Source organism: Heptranchias perlo, chromosome 1, assembly GCF_035084215.1.
Source record: "Heptranchias perlo isolate sHepPer1 chromosome 1, sHepPer1.hap1, whole genome shotgun sequence".
Taxonomy (NCBI): Eukaryota; Metazoa; Chordata; class Chondrichthyes; order Hexanchiformes; family Hexanchidae; genus Heptranchias; species Heptranchias perlo.
In genome coordinates this window covers 102,603,517-102,619,788 of record NC_090325.1, presented here as the reverse complement: position 1 = coordinate 102,619,788, position 16,272 = coordinate 102,603,517, and the positions used below count along the sequence as shown (strand labels likewise).

General features: G+C 43.5%; 1 protein-coding gene across 1 annotated transcript in view; it reads right to left on the bottom strand.

Moving 5' to 3' along the window:
- The window catches only part of sepsecs (Sep (O-phosphoserine) tRNA:Sec (selenocysteine) tRNA synthase), a 57,149-nt gene that overhangs the window by 20,736 nt on the left and 20,141 nt on the right, over window positions 1–16,272 (bottom strand). Inside the window, exons 5-7 of the mRNA XM_067989167.1 lie at window positions 11,322–11,475; window positions 6,011–6,113; window positions 1,148–1,277 (exon numbers count right to left, since the gene is read on the bottom strand). Of these exons, the coding sequence (XP_067845268.1) occupies window positions 1,148–1,277; window positions 6,011–6,113; window positions 11,322–11,475 (387 nt within the window). The remainder of the gene's footprint in view (window positions 1–1,147; window positions 1,278–6,010; window positions 6,114–11,321; window positions 11,476–16,272) is intronic.

Sequence of the window (16,272 nt, the reverse complement as noted above, 5' to 3'; positions counted from 1 at the left end):
GACTGACTCTGTGATTATGCAGAAAATATTACAAAAAATACATAATTTTAGCTGAAACAGGTATTTCTTTAGTTGGCAGCCAAAGATTTGGTACAACAGTTCACTGCATAGCCACAGAGGACAAACAGGTCACAGTAATGTCTTTGAATCGAAAATACACTGCCAGAAGAAAAACACAACAGCATTCTCTTGATGGTAAATAGACGTGGGTTTAAAAAACAATGCTACAACTTCACAGCACAGTTCAGAACATTCAGCAGCAGAATTGGTGACCGAGGATGTTGCTTTAATATTCGAACAACTTTATATCAGGTGGCTGGCTCAATAAAAATGTCCCAAGCAGAAAGATTGAATAAACAATTGCTGAGCACAGACAATTACAGCCTAAAAAAATATTGCCACTGAACATTAGACACTTATTTCTTTAAGCAACATAATAATATATTGCTATACTGCATTTCAGCTACAACTAACAGGTGGGGGTAAAATTTTAGGCGGGGGGTTGTTCTCCCAATTTCCTTCCATAAACTGCAGAGAAGCAGCATAAACAGATGTTTCTGCCGATCGTACACTGAAACCACAGTGGGAGATTGGGAGAATTTTACCCCACGATGTCTACAATGGCCCTTTTTAAAAAAATGTTCTTGCATCGGACAATTTCCAATGTGGCAACCAAAAGGCTTTTAAAAAAAGGCAGTTTGGAAAAGCAGGATGGAAAGAAGGAAAAGTTATTCCAAGCAGGTAGATATATTAGGGTTCATTGTTATATTAAAACAAATCTGTCAAGTGTAATATAACTAATGGGTACAGCTGTACTTTTTCACTTCTATTTACAAATTGATACAAGATTAAATGAAAAAAAATGCATTTGAATAGTTTAAAGCTGATTGTTGTTCATTTCATAAATATTGCCAACAATGAATTTATCAAAGCACTGAAGTGAACCTTGTTCTGGATATAGATATATTCCTTCCTCATTCAGAGGAGCCCTCAATCTAACCCAGGCTAAGAAGCCTTAGCCAGAATTTTGCATCAAGGGTTTATAGCAGCCAATCTGGATATAAATGAAAGCTAAAAATGCAGCAAATCTCATTATTATAACTGAAATTTACTTGATTAACTCATATAGTGTCTGATAATGAATTACCTGGGTACATTTTGCTGATTTCCTGTATGAAGACATCATCGAAACCAGCTACTATAGCACCACCTACTGGAACCATGAAGTTCTTGTCCAAGCTCTGTACAAAAGCATCTATTCGGCCAACTCGTGCTCCCTAATTAAAATGTGAAAATGGTTATGATAATAACAAAAGAAAAAGATATTGTGACTACTTACTTAAAAAATATGCAATATCAACTTCAAGCCATTTCTAATAAGACTGTGAGAACTCCTCGTTTGTATTTATTTAAATATATAAAAATAATGACTTTCAACAGTTTTTGTTCTGGGAATTTTTTAACTTGCATACCACAAGTTGACAGCATCATCAAAGAGAGTGGCTGAGAGGAGGTATTGGCCCCAAAAATCTGAGGGAGTTAAATCAAATACCGTGACTGTATCCATCAATGTTAATTCAGTTCCCATACACTTTATTGCTCAGTAACCTCCTCCAAACCAGTAACCCTGATGGGAGAGGGGGGAATGCGATCTGAAGAAAGACTGAACAGAAAGAGACAGAAAGAAAAATTAAAGCAGGAGGTGATAATAAATTCCTTGTTTTTTACTGTGTCATTTATAAAAAGGAGTACTGATGGAATGCTGTACTAATTAAGTTCAAGTATGTTTAGTGCAGTGGAATGGAACACTTTCCATTTCAGGCACCCAATGTCAGCATCAAGCACTCCCAGGACAGATATAGCACAGCAAGATGCAAGGTAGGACGTTTGGGACAGGTAGTTGCTTTTTCATTTAAGACGTCCGTGATTATCACAATATAAAACCAGTTTAAGCCAAAAACTTACAGCTAGGTAGTTCGTTAATCAGATGCAAGGTAAAGACCCTTATACACTCCTCAGCAAGGTGTTTCAGACTCAACCTCAGAAGTGCACTTCCTTTGCACCAGTGTGGCATATTTTTCCATCTAACTGTAAGCCTGCCAAATCTGAGGCAGTTTTTGTGTTGTAGTGCCCTCCCCCACCCCTTGCCCACAAGGAACTGGATTGAGATTGTACAAACTCATTTCACACGTGACCAATGCAGCCAGCAGACTGAGGAGATTTTCATCCCATTAGTCTGGGCTGGATTTGAACCCCGGTCCAAGACTACACCTATTTAAAACACGATTCCTGCCCATCCAGAGGAGTGTTTGACCTATATTCAAAACTTATTGAAGTATTTCTGGCCTAACTATTAGACATTTCAACAAAAGCACTAAGAATTCCTGCCAGCACTGCTGAATCCTGATAAAAATTTAAAATCATGCTTGTTGGTACTGAGTACTACTGTACAAAATACAGCCGACCTTCATTTTACTGCACTCCTGTATAGAGAAAGGTCTTTTTCTGAACTCTGATTTGCCATAGGTCCTGCTAGGCAGCATCCGGAACAGTACCAATATGTAAGTGCTCTGCAAATTTCTCATCACTTATTTTGGTCTTGAAGCGCCTACATTTGCAAGGTGATAATAAGTCTCCCTTTTCACTGCTGTGCTGAGAAGACCACTGTGATCAGACATGCTCTATGATTTTCCTTCACCTTATGGTTTTCACAGCATGTTTTAACCTAGTCAGACACTCCTGTTATGTTGCCACATTTTCCCTCCAGTATACTCATAACTGTTTCTCATCAAAAGAACTGTATACAATGATGGAAACTTTTAATGTTAAGTACCTTAGAAGCACTGAGGCTTTGTTCAGGCCTAGTTTCTTTTGACAGGACTTTAAAAAGTGGCTGAAGAGTTTAAGAACAAATATGGGATTTTTTGCAGGAGTAAAATATTGTAAGTGTGTAAGTTACTTTAATAATTATCTAAGAATCTGCTTGGTAAAGCTGACACAGCTAAAATAGTGTTGGAAGGAAAATAGTAACAGCTATTACAATAAAAATCATAAAGGGTTATAAGACACCACACACTCCTTTATAGCCCAACTCCCCGTTAAGCTGCACACCTCGTGCCTGGTTCCTAAACAGCACGTTAAAAAGGGGGATCTTGTGCATATATTTTACAACTAATTAATTTGTTAGTGACAAGATAGATGTGCTGCGCTAGCAATATTCAGTGTGCTTGGCAATGAAAATGCAATTGGGGAGATTACCTGGATCATAAATTTACAACATCGATATGTGCTTATCTGAAATCTCACCGACGTTTGGGACAGGTAGTTGCTTTTTCATTTAAGACATCCGTGATTATCACAATATAAAACCAGTTTAAGCCAAAAACTTACAGCTAGGCAGTTCATTAATCAGATGACATTTTTTGCCTACCTACATTTTTAATTTGTACATCAGCATTCCAAAGATAACTAAATCTATGTTCTATGTTGTTTTCAAATTACTTTAGCTCTCTGAATGCTTCATTTATAATACTACACCAAAATACTGCTTGGTGAAACTTGTTGGCATAGTAAGTTAGCACATTCTTCTGGGAGTTGGATTGAAATGCATGCCAGAGCAGTGGGGGTGAAATTCTCCTGTACTGCCTGTAAAGATCCTATGTGACAAAAACTGAGGCAATCTCAATCCAGTTCCTCAGCAATAAAACTACCCATGATTTGTCAGAAATTAGCACTCTCATTGACAGAATGCGCAAGGGTGGCTTGGGTGAGAGAAATCAAAAAATTAATGCTGAAATAATGGGGGTGCTTTTCTGAGGCTGGGACCCAATGTGGACTCCCAAGTGCATAGTTAACTTAGACCAGACACATTAACCTCCTGGGTTGAGGTCAGAAAGAGGGCCAATATATTAGAATCTATTAAATGTGCAGTTCTCATATTTTAAAACAAAAACCCATATCACAAATCAGACTTTCTAATTATACCCAATCACATCTAAGTTCATTTCATCTATTCTCTGAGCACATTTAAAACCAGTTAGTTATTAGGCAATAGCATAATTTCACATTGTATTTGACTTCGAAAAAAGGATTGATGCTCATCAAGATGACCTTCACCATAAAAAGAATTTACATTTAGGGTTCCATATCGCACATTCACAGGACATTTCAAATGCTTCGCAACCAATGAGTTATTACAATGACAGTGTAATCACTGTTGTTAGGTGAACAAATATGGGAGTCAATTTGCATGCAGCAAGATCTCACAGACAACAAATGAGTTGAATGACCAATTAAACCTGATTTGATGGTGTTGATTGAGGGAGGAATTTTGACCACGATACCAAGAGAATTTCCCTGCTCTTTTCGAGTAGCGTCATGGGATCTTTTACATCCATTTCAAAAGGCAGACAAGGCCTCAGTTTAGCTCTCTTTCAAAAGACAGCATCTACAAAAATGCAGGACTCCCTCAATACTCCACCGGAGTGTAGAATTAATTTCATACTAGGAAGTGTACAAAAGTGGCCAAGAGTGATCAGGATTAAGATTCTCCGACCTACACTCGGTAGGGAAGCCCAAAGTCTCTGCTGGTTATTCTTGATGGCCCAACGTAGATGTAGTGCTTACTGTGGGTAGGCAATGAGACACAAACCCATGCCCCATCAAGTTAACTATTTAATAAACGTAGTTTATATGCTTATTTTCCAGGAGGTACTAATCCTGCCAAACACTTTACCAGATGTAAACAAACAGCATATAGTGGCCGTGCTAAAATTAAAAAATGCAGACATTGCAAAACTTCAGCCTGCTGCAGATATAACATTTGCTAAGTTAATTTACCCTAGTGGGCAACCAGGTAGACTTTCAGAGTGAACTATTCCTGGTTGTTCTAGAAACAGTCAGAACCTCACCCTTAAAGTTAATGCAATTGAAGGATGAGAAAACACACAGAGGTTTAGTAAAAGTGTAATTTTCCTTGTGGGAGGGAAGTTCTTTAATGGGCCGGAAATTGCTTTTAAAATAACGATAAGCTGAACAGTGCTCACTGTTATTAAGGGTGAAATCGAAGAGCAAGTTCCGGTGACCACACATGTGCAGTCAAACGCGGAAATCTGGAACTTGCTCTTCCTGACTCGCCGGTAATCTGGAAGCTTCGCGTTAAAGGGACCCTCACCAGCTGCAATCAATGGACCAGCGCCAATTTGCTCTCCTACCCAGCTGGAAGTGAACTAATCTCGCCACAAAACAGGCATGTTGAGGTTTTTTTAGATTTGAACTAAGTTTTAACAGTGTGGTAAGTATTAGTGACTGCCAAACAACTTCTCTGGCACTGAAAATTTTAAAAATGTGGAGTCTCATTCATTGCAATTTTAATAGTTGTTGAACATTTAAAAAAAGGAAAAATTGTTATTTAAAAAAAAAATTTTCTGTTTCTTTTATCTCTGTCTTTAATTCGATATTTCTTACCCTATCTTTATTTTGCTTTCTCTTACTGCTTTTACAATTGATTTTACTGTTGTAGCTTTCACTGCAAGGTTTTGACTCTTCACGGCTTGACAAGGATGCTGCAATCTAATTGGTTGAGGGGAAAGAGAGATCCTCCCATCGCCCATATAGGTCCTAGGTATGCGGGAGTTAACGCTGGACTGTTTTCAGGTTCCCATTAGAGGAAGTTCCTGCAGTAAAGACCGCGGATACAATATGGGTAAGTTAGTACGTAAGGAGCAGTGAGCCCGGGTTGTTCGCCGCTCACAGCAATTTCCAGCCCATTGTATAATTAAAAATACAGGGTATGTTTTCTCCACTCATCAATTTTAACAAAAAGGTAGTCACAATTATAAAGTAGGGAAATTCATGTTATACTTGTTTCTACTTTTTCACTAACGTTAGCAAACAGTGGAAAATATACCCTAAAGTATTTAAATTACATAGACCAAGTTAACAGCAACTTATTTCCACTGAACTTTTTCTTAGTTCCTAATAGTTATACAGCAATGGCCTTGCTTCATACCTGCTGAATGAGGTGCATACACTTGGACAACTGCACTCCATAAGCATTATTGACTATGTGAGGGATATCATATTTTGCACAGATCTGAGCCAGTTCTTCCAGTCTGCAAAAAACATAAACACAGCCATAGGAGTGGAGCCAACACAAACCAACACAATACTTCTTGCAAAGTATAAGATGCTTTTATACAGTAAAAATTAAAATAAGCAGAAACTTATTAGAAATACTGATTAAGACTTAAGACTCAAACTCCTTTAAAAAATACACTTTATCCCAACTTCACATAAGTAGTGAAACTTTCAAAAGTTATATGAGAATAAAATCAAATGTAAAGGGGGTGAGGTAAGAGGAAAGATTGGAGAAGCTCATGCAGTATAGTGATCAAGGAGAGGCCTCACTAAGGCATATAAAGTATAACTGGTACAGCTAAGGTATACCCAGAGTAATACTTCAAATGAAGCCAGGAATGTAGGACCACAGGAAGAGACAGAAACATTCAAAATGCGGCAAGATGTTGTAACAGAAGCATAACATGGCAGAAGCCATGCTATCCTAACCCCTCACCCCCACTCCCCCAACAGACAGACACACATATAACAAAATATACTTCCTGCCAGTTGTTGCATTTCCCCACTATCGGCTATCATCTCACCTTTTCCATTGAAGGTAAAGAGCACTCCAGCGACATGGTTGGTAAACACACTGCCCTGTCTATTTAGGTCTCAGGTTTGATCTTTAGTCTGTGCTAAGTTAACTAATATCATCTATAGTCATGATGGGGGTGTTACACTTAGCCTCATTCCCCCTAGACTAGGGAGGGTAAAAGTGATCAGCTGTAGTTCCCAGTCATGATCGCTATTCAGTACCTCCAACTGCAAGGCCCATGTGTGAAGACAGAAACTGTCTCAACTGCAATTCCCTTGGATCAAATAGCGGAGTGGGTGCGTTGGGGCAGGGGACTCCTAAAATCGTAGAAATCCGGACCGGGTTCAGAGCCCGGCTCCAACTTGCTGATTTCCGGGTTCCCCAGTGACGCGCTCGGGTGCGCGCGTGCCTCCCGAATGCGGGAGTCCCACCGGCAATTAAAGCCGGTGGGATGATCGTTTACATACCTTAACATATAGTTAAGATACTTGAGATATCTGATTGAGTAGACATTTTGGCAAAGGTGCAATTTTGAAGGATCCCCAGCGTGTTTCCCGTGCTGCAACAGACGTGTTTCAGACAGCAGCCAGTGGGAGATGCAAATGATTATTTGACAGGTGGGGAGAAAACCTAATTTATTGCAGCAGGGCACTCTGTCACTTCAGACAAAGTTTTGGCTGCAAGACCTTTGTGTTTTCACTCAAAATTCTTACTTTCCACCAAAAACTCTGCTGTGCAATCATATTTACCTACTTTCCGGACCCCCTCAAACTCACATCGTCAGGATGGGGGGTCGCCAAGGCTGCACTCGCCACTACATCCGAGGACAAGCAACATCACCAGCCTAGTCAGGCACAGCGTCCACCTCCACCGCGTGGAGCTCCACAACACAGTGCTACGCCACAGGCATTTGCACGAGAGCACAGAGGGCGACAACAGAGAGAGCGATGTCACACGAGGCACTACCCTCGCCACAGGGTCTACAGACCGAGGTTCAGCTTCCTGGACCTCTCTGAGGAGCAGAGCATACGGAGGCTCAGAGTCGGTCGCCAGGTAGTCGCAGGCATCTGCAGCCTCCTTCGTGCCGAGCTGCTCCCGGCTGGCCCGAGCAGCATCTCCTTACCTGTCGCCGTCAAAGTCACCACTGCCCTCAACTTCTTTGCCTCCGGATCATTCCAGGGTGCCACCGGGGACATTGCCGGGGTCTCTCAGTAGTCTGCACACAAGTGCATAAGGCAGGTCACTGACTGCTTGTTTCGCAGGGCCTCGCTTTACGTCAACTTCCCCATGGATGACCTCAGCCAGACAGAGAGGGCAGTGGGATTCCACGCTGTGGCTGGTTTCCCACGGGTGCAGGGTGTAATCGATTGCACCCTTATAGCAATACGAGCACTTCCACACGAGCCAGGACTGTTCATCAACAGGAAGAGCGATCACTCCATTAGCACTCAGCTCGTTTGTGACCACCGCAAGAGATTCCTTCACGTATGTGCAGATACCATGGCAGCTGCCACGATTCCTTTATCCTCCAGAAGTCCAACATCCCGTCCCTCTTCCACGCAATGAACACCCTTAAGGGCTGGCTCCTCGGGGAACAAGGGATACCCCCTGCATACGTGGCTCATGACACCTCTGAGGAACCCCACCACCGAGCAACGGTGTCGATATAACGACAGCCACATCGCCACCAGGTCTACAATTGAGCATACTATAGGACTGCTCAAGATGCGCTTCAGGTGCCTTGATCGTTCTGGGGGAATGCTTCAATATGCACCAGACAGAGTGGGACACATTATAGTCGTCTGTTGTGCCCCGCACAACATGGCACAACAGAGAGGGGTGCCGCTGGAGGAAGCCCCATCCACATCTACCACCCATATTGAGGAGGCGGAGGAGGAGCAGGAGGAGGAGGACAAACCCATGGGGAGAACAGCGGCTCACCTGGCTGCTCGTGAGGCCAGGGAGTCACTGATATGTGAACGGTTCTCCTAACACCAGACAATGTGAAGACTCCAGTCCTCACCATCTCGATAGAGCAGCGCCCACACCAGCAGCACCCCCACCCCCCTGCACAAAATAGCCCTGCAACTACACATACACCCACTGCGGGGTGACCCAATGGTTGGCATCAAGTGTGGGTGTTCATGGTGAACCTCATCAAAGGGCCTTATTACAGAAGCCAGTCAAGAGTGGCCAAGACGTGGCAGTAGTGGTGACAATAATAATATTTAATGTGCGATTAACAAAAAGCAAATAAAAATAAAAAACATGACCAACCATCAAACACTCTTGTGCATCCCCTTTGTGTTTACAAAACCTTCGCCTTTTGCTTCAGACGACTTCTACGTGATGCATCTCCTGTGGCTGCAGCAGAGGTAGTGGCAGGTTGCTCTTGTTCATTCCCTGACCGATTAGATGCTTTGGGCCTACGCCCTCTGGGTTTCGGTGCCCGTGAGGGCCCGTCCAAAGACTGCTCCACCCGCACCTGTGCAGGGTCAGACTCGGCCACCTGGAGAAGAGGCAGGATTGCAGGTACTGGTTGAGAGGGGGGCAACGGGTGAGACGTGGGGGCACTTTGAATGGCGTCCCCACTTCCATGTCCCCTTTCGCCATCATCCCTCTCCTGGGCCAGGCCCACACCACTCCTACAACTCTGCTGGACGACAGTTTGGAGGTCATGTGTGAATCCTTTTAAGTTCAGTGCTAGTGTATCTGCCTGCCTGTTTAAGGCAGCAGAATGTTGTTCACCTCGAGTCCAAAGGGCTGTTGTCAGGGCCTGAATGGACTCAGTTGTGAGCCGTGCTTGAAGCTCCATGGAGGCTAGCCTTCCCTCCATCGCACACATTCCCACACTTACCCGTAACACTGTCTCAGAGATGCCCTCACGTCCCTGTGCTACCATTCCACTCATGCAGGAGTTGGACTCCTCCATCCTCTGTGCGATTGTGGAGAGTGCACGTGGCACCTGTTCCAGTACCTCGCAAATGTGCTGCTGTCCCTCGATCATTCTCCTTTTAAAGGATGGCCCCCGGGGTTCAGCATTTGTGTCCAGCTGAGCAGAGCCTGGAGAACAGTGCTCCCACCGATGCGGACTCTCCACAGCTGCCCCTGCCACCAGACTACTAGAACCCACCAAGGTGTGAGTATCTGCGCTGGTGGGTGACTCGCTCAGATATGACGGTGCACCCTCAGAGGCTGCAGGTCCTCTGAGGAATCTCCCTCCGCTGTCACAGCGGTCACTGACGGCCCTGTAAGAAAACAGAAGGCAATATTAAGCATGATCATAGATGTTGAGGTGCTGAAGATGGCAAGGCATGTTAACATCAATTCATATTATGTGTGCTGAATGTTAAAGTTCTGTCCCCGACGGACAGGCACTCGAGGGTGCGGCTCAGCTCCAGTGCCTCCTGCTCCATGTCTGTGAGCACGACTATCTGTTGCGGCCCCCACTCCGGTCCTCACCCTCTCCCGTGCATTCTGAGTTCTCTTCTCCTATAAGGGGAGAAAGTAGAGAGGCGTGAGTGAGTGATGGTGACGTGGCCAACCGATGAATGCATTGGTTTGGGTGAGGCTGACCTTAAAGAGATGCATCAGAGGGTGAGTATGAGACAGAGCCATGACATTGTATGAAGATTGAGTTGAGTGGCAGTGTTGGGGTGAGTAATGGGGAGGGGAGGAAGTGCTGAGGAAGTGCAGGTAAGTTGAGAATGAGCTTTGACTGGGTGTGAGGAGTGATGTGATAGAGTAGTGTTGGCAGTGCAGAATGAGTTGGGGGTAGGGGTGGTGATGTGGAAGACGGAATGTAGAAGAATGAGTAAGTGCACTTACTTTTGCTGACCTAGTTAGGTCATTGAAGCACTTCCTGCACTGGATCCAGGTGCGGAAGATGTTGCTGCTGCTGGTGACCTCCTCTGCCACCTCGAGCCAGGTCTTCTTGGCGGCAGAGGCAGGCCACTTCCTCCCGTCCACCGGGTAGAACACATCCCTCCTCCTCCTCACCCCATCCAATAGCACCTGGAGTGAGGCATCACTGAATCGAGGAGCAGCCTTTCCCCTGGGCTGCTCCACTGTTCTATTTGGGTGTTTGCTCCAGGAGCAGCCATTGGAGGACTGCCCCTTTAAATAGAGCTCCTCCAGCTGACAGCCTGTGATGTGGGTGCGCAGTCCGCCCTTTGCGCAGGTTTCAGACGCCAAACCCGGAAGCTACATTAAGTGGCTCCAATTTACCCGCGATCACGTGGGGAACGGACAGATTTTATTGGGTGGGTTATCCACCTGCCCAATCGCCCCCCTGCTGCCATCCCGCCTCTCCGCTAATATCGGGGCCATGGTCTTGAAGCACATTTGTAGACTGGCCACTTGAATGAGACACTAGAAGGGACTGACACCCATGGAACAGTACCCCAGCATGAGGAGAAGGGAGAAAACTAAGAAAAAGAAAGGCAAAGCCTCTCCCCATCCATCCTTCTCACACCACATACACAATGTTCTATGAGGACATGTATGCAACTTGTGAACATAAGTTAATTAAAAAAAACAATTACAAACCATGCAGCTGGGCAGCAGTCATAAACAGGATAGCTCCTTTCATCTAGCAGCATGCATTAAATTGATAGAAAAATATAGTGTAGTTAACAAACCAGAAGCAAGCAGGGAGATAGCTTACCTGTCAGGAGCCCTTGGGGCAAAGCAGGAGGTAGTGGAATGTACACAAAGGACATTTTCTGCCCCAAGCTGTTGGATCTTGGTCTCAATAGTCTGTAAGTCAGTGCGTAATTCATCTCCCTCCAGCAGATTTTCAATCACTACAGGTTCAAAACCTGACCCAAAAATAAATGCAAGTGTGGAAATGAATCTGTTCAATTATAATATACTAAGGCACATTTTACATCCCACGCTGACACATGATGATCTTGCAAAAACTCAGTTTTCCAGTTAGCAAAATATTATAGCGAAAGTATATAGGAGTTGATAAAGAAAAGTTGTGAAAATTATTTGGTCACAATGTCACAGAATAACAATCACACAGACATACAAATTTCATTATAAACTGAAGTTTCAGCCTAGGGGAGATTATCAATCATGCATCTCTATTCTGGTGCTATGTTACAAAATAGAATTATTATTTTAGAGGTGGTTCATTTTGGTACTGTATGTTTTACCCTGGTGTAGAGGGTTTGGCCGCTCTGTACAATGTGCAAAGATATAATTGTGTTTAGAGCATAAATTGACATCACATTTAGCCTTAATGGCTGCATTAACAGAACAGTTTCCAACTCATGCAGTAATAACATCATTTGATCAGAAAAAGTCTTTCATTGGTCAAAGAGTACATTTTTGAAGCCTCCGCTCGATCAGAAACAAAAGACAGAAAGGGAAGAAGCAATAGTGGAAGGCAGAGAAAACAAGGGCAAAAAACAAATAGGGCCGTAGTGCAAAATAATACTAAGATGACTAGCAATCTTAAAAAGACAAATCTAAAGGCATTGTGTCTTAATGCACGGAGCATTCGCAATAAGGTAGATGAATTAACAGCGCAGATAGATATTAACGGGTTTGATATAGTTGCGATTACGGAGACATGGCTGCAGGGTGACCAAGGATGGGAACTAAACATCCAGGGGTATTCAATATTTAGGAAGGACAGGCAAAAAGGGAAAGGAGGTGGGGTAGCGTTGTTAGTAAAGGAGGAAATGCAATAGTGAGGAACGATATTGGCTTGGAAAATCACTATGTGGATTCTGTATGGGTGGAGCTAAGAAACACCAAGGGGCAGAAAAGGTTGATGGGGGTTGTCGATAGGCCCCCAAACAGTAGTGGAGATGTAAAGGGGGGCATTAAACAGGAAATTAGAGACGCATACAAAAAGGGTACAACTATAATCATGGGTGATTTTAATTTACATATGGATTGGTCAAACCAAATTAACAATAACATTGTGGAGGAGGAATTCCTGGAGTGTGTACGTGATAGATTTCTAGACCAATATGTTGAGGAACCAACTAGAGAACAGGCGATCCGAGACTGGATATTGTGCAATGAGAAAGGATTAATTAACAATGTTGTGCGGGGTCCCTTAGGGAAGAGCGAACATAACATGACAGAATTCCTCATTAAATGGAGAGTGAAGTAGTTGAGTCCGAAACTAGGGTCCTGAATCTAAATAAAGGAAATTACGAAAGTATGAGGTGTGAGTTGGCTAGGATAGATTGGGGAACTTTATTAAAAGGGATGACGGTGGATAGGCAATGGCTAATATTTAAAGAACGTGTGCAGGAATTACGACAATTATTCATTCCTGTCTGGCGCAAAAATAAAACAGGAAAGGTGGCTCAACCATGGCTTACAAAAGAAATTAGGGTTAGTATTAGATCCAAAGAGGAGACATATAAAATTGCCAGAAAAAGCAGTAAGCCTGAGGATTGGGAGCAGTTCAGAATTCAGCAAAGAAGGACAAAGAGATTGATTAAGAGGGGGAAAATAGAGTATGAGAGTAAACTAGCAGGGAACATAAAAACTGACTGTAAAAGCTTCTATAAATATGTCAAGAGAAAAAAATTAGTGAAGACAAATGTAGGTCCCTTACAGTCAGAAATGGGGGAAATTATAATGGGGAACAGGGAAATGGCAGAACAATTAAACACATACTTTGGTTCTGTCTTCACAAAGGAGGACACAAATAACCTCCCGAAAATGTTAGGGAACCAAGGGTCTAGTGAGAGGGAGGAACTGAAGGAAATCAGTATTAGTAAAAAAAGTGCTAGGGACATTAATGGGGCTGAAGGCTGACAAATCTCTAGGGCCTGATAATCTATATCCCAGATACTAAACGAAGTGGCCCTGGAAATAGTGGATGCATTAGTTGTCATCTTCCAAAATTCTATAGACTCTGGAACAGTTCCTACAGATTGGAGGGTGGCAAATGTAACCCCACTATTTAAAAAAGGAGAGAGAGAAAAAACAGGGAATTACAGACCAGTTAGCCTAACATCAGTAGTGGGGAAAATGCTAGAGTCTATTATAAAGGATGTGATAACAGAACACTTGGAAGGCATTAACGGGATTGGACAAAGTCAGCATGGGTTTATGAAAGGGAAATCATGCTTAACAAATCTACTGGAGTTTTTTGAGGATGTAACTAGTAGAATAGATAGGGGAGAACCAGTGGATGTGGTGTATTTGGATTTACAGAAGGCTTTTGATAAGGTCCCACACAAAAGGTTAGTGTGCAAAATTAAAGCACATGGGATTGGGGGGAATATACTGGCATGAATTGAGAATTGGTTGACAGACAGGAAACAGAGAGTAGGAATAAACAGGTCTTTTTCCGGGTGGCAGGCAGTGACTAGTGGGTACCGCAGGGATCAGTGCTTGGGCCCCAGCTATTCACAATATATATCAATGATTTGGATGAGGGCACTAAATGTAACATTTCCAAGTTTGCAGACGACACAAAGCTGGGGTGGAATGTGAGCTGTAAGGAGGATGCAAAGAGGCTCCAATGTGATTTAGACAAGTTGGGTGAGTGGGCAAGATCATGGCAGATGCTGTATAACGTGGATAAATGTGAGGTTATCCACTTTGGTTGTAAAAACAGAAAGGCAGATTATTATCTGAATGGTGATAGATTGGGAAAAGGGGAGGTGCAACGAGACCTCGGTGTCCTTGTACACCAGTCGCTGAAAGCGAGCATTCAGGTGCAGCAAGCCGTTAGGAAGGCGAATGGTACGTTGGTGTTCATTGCAAGAGGATTTGAGTACAGGAACAGGGATGTCTTACTGCAGTTATACAGGGCCTTGGTGAGACCACATCTGGAGTATTGTGTGCAGTTTTGGTCTCCTTATCTGAGGAAGGATGTCCTTGCCATGGAGGGAGTGCAACGAAGGTTTACCAGACTAATTCCTGGGATGGCAGGACTGACGTATGAGGAGAGATTGGGTTGACTAGGCCTATATGCACTAGAGTTTAGACGAATGAGAGGTGATCTCATCAAAATATATAAAATTCTAACAGGACTAGACAGATTAGATGCAGGAAGGATGTTCCCGATGGATGGGGAATCCATAACCAGGGGTCACAGTCTCAGGATACGGGGTATGCCATTTAGAACCGAGAGGAGGAGAAATTTCTTCACTCAGAGGGTGGTGAACCTGTGGAATTCTGTACCACAGAAGGCAGTGGAGGCCAAGTCATTAAATATATTCAAGACTATATAATCAAAATTGGGAGCATCATGAATTGGTGACACTTGATTCTCTGGTCCACCTATTGCATGAAGCTCCTTTCTAGCAGCAGAGTCTGCAAAAATGTATCTGTTAAAATTAATAGCAAGATGCTCCCCCAATGTCTTAGTGGGTAAACGCACCATACGGTGTGGTACTAAACCATATGGACCAGAAAGTCCCAAGTTTGATTTTTGGTCTGTGCTGAGTTAGATCACAGCAGTAAAAATTGCAATTGGTCTCAGCGTGTATGGACAATGGACCAGTTTACTATACAATGATTGCTGCTGGAAAATGCAAGTGTTTGGATGTTGGGTAAAATATGTGTACAGTATTGTAGGAGGTATAGTGCTGTATTAGCAACCCAAAGACCATGGGATAATTTTAACCTAATTCGCCGGGTGGAAAACCCACGGGATTGGGTGGACGCCGGTTTTACACCATCTCACCATGGCAAGTTGTGAAATTGAATTTGTGGCCTAGCACCAGGAAATAAAATGTCTGTGAAAGCTGCCCGATTGTCATTAAAAACCCAACTGGTTCGCTAACAAATTCAACGAAAGGCAACCCGCCATCTCTACCTGGTCCAGCCTGCATGTGACTCTAGTTCACATGACTTGGTTGACCCTTAATGCCCACTGATGTGGCCTAGCAAGCCACTCAATTGTAAAAACAATTGCTTCAAGAAGGCAGCCCACTACCACCACCTCATGACAACTGTCAATAATGCAGCCTTGTCAATGTCACCCACATCTCAAGAACAACTAATTAAATATTTGGCCCATGTATAATATGCACAGAATTTTTTTTTTTTTAAAGTTAAGGGAAGTGGTGTTCAAAGACAGGATGCTTGAAGAAGCCATGCCAATGAACCACCATGCCATCGATGAAAAGAACCCAGAAACTGATGAGTGGAAACCACTTGCTGAGTTGTCAAAAACTCCAGATTAGTCACTTCAGTGGCTCATCAAACACTTACACATGTACGTGGGGCATCACTTTGAGTGGTGGAGATCCATATGGAAGCATGAACACCATGCCACAGCGCAATGAGACACAGATTCTGTCCCCCCGACCTTGGCTGAATTCCTGATTTCAGCTGCAGTGCAGGGAAGGAGACCGGGGGGGGGGGGGGGGGGGGGGGGGGGTAATTTTAACCCCTAAGAACGGGTGGACTGGGGAGTAAAAATTGTTGAAATCTTCAGCGGGACCGCATCCCGGCTCCAACGCGCGCACTTCCGGGTTTAACCCAGGAGTGTTGGATGCGCGTGTGTGCAACAGAAACCCGGAAGCCCCGTACCACTTAAAAGCGACGGGCCGATACTTAAAGGGGCAATTGAATAATTGAGGCACTTAATTTTTTGCGTATTAGAAATGTAAACTGAATTTAATCTT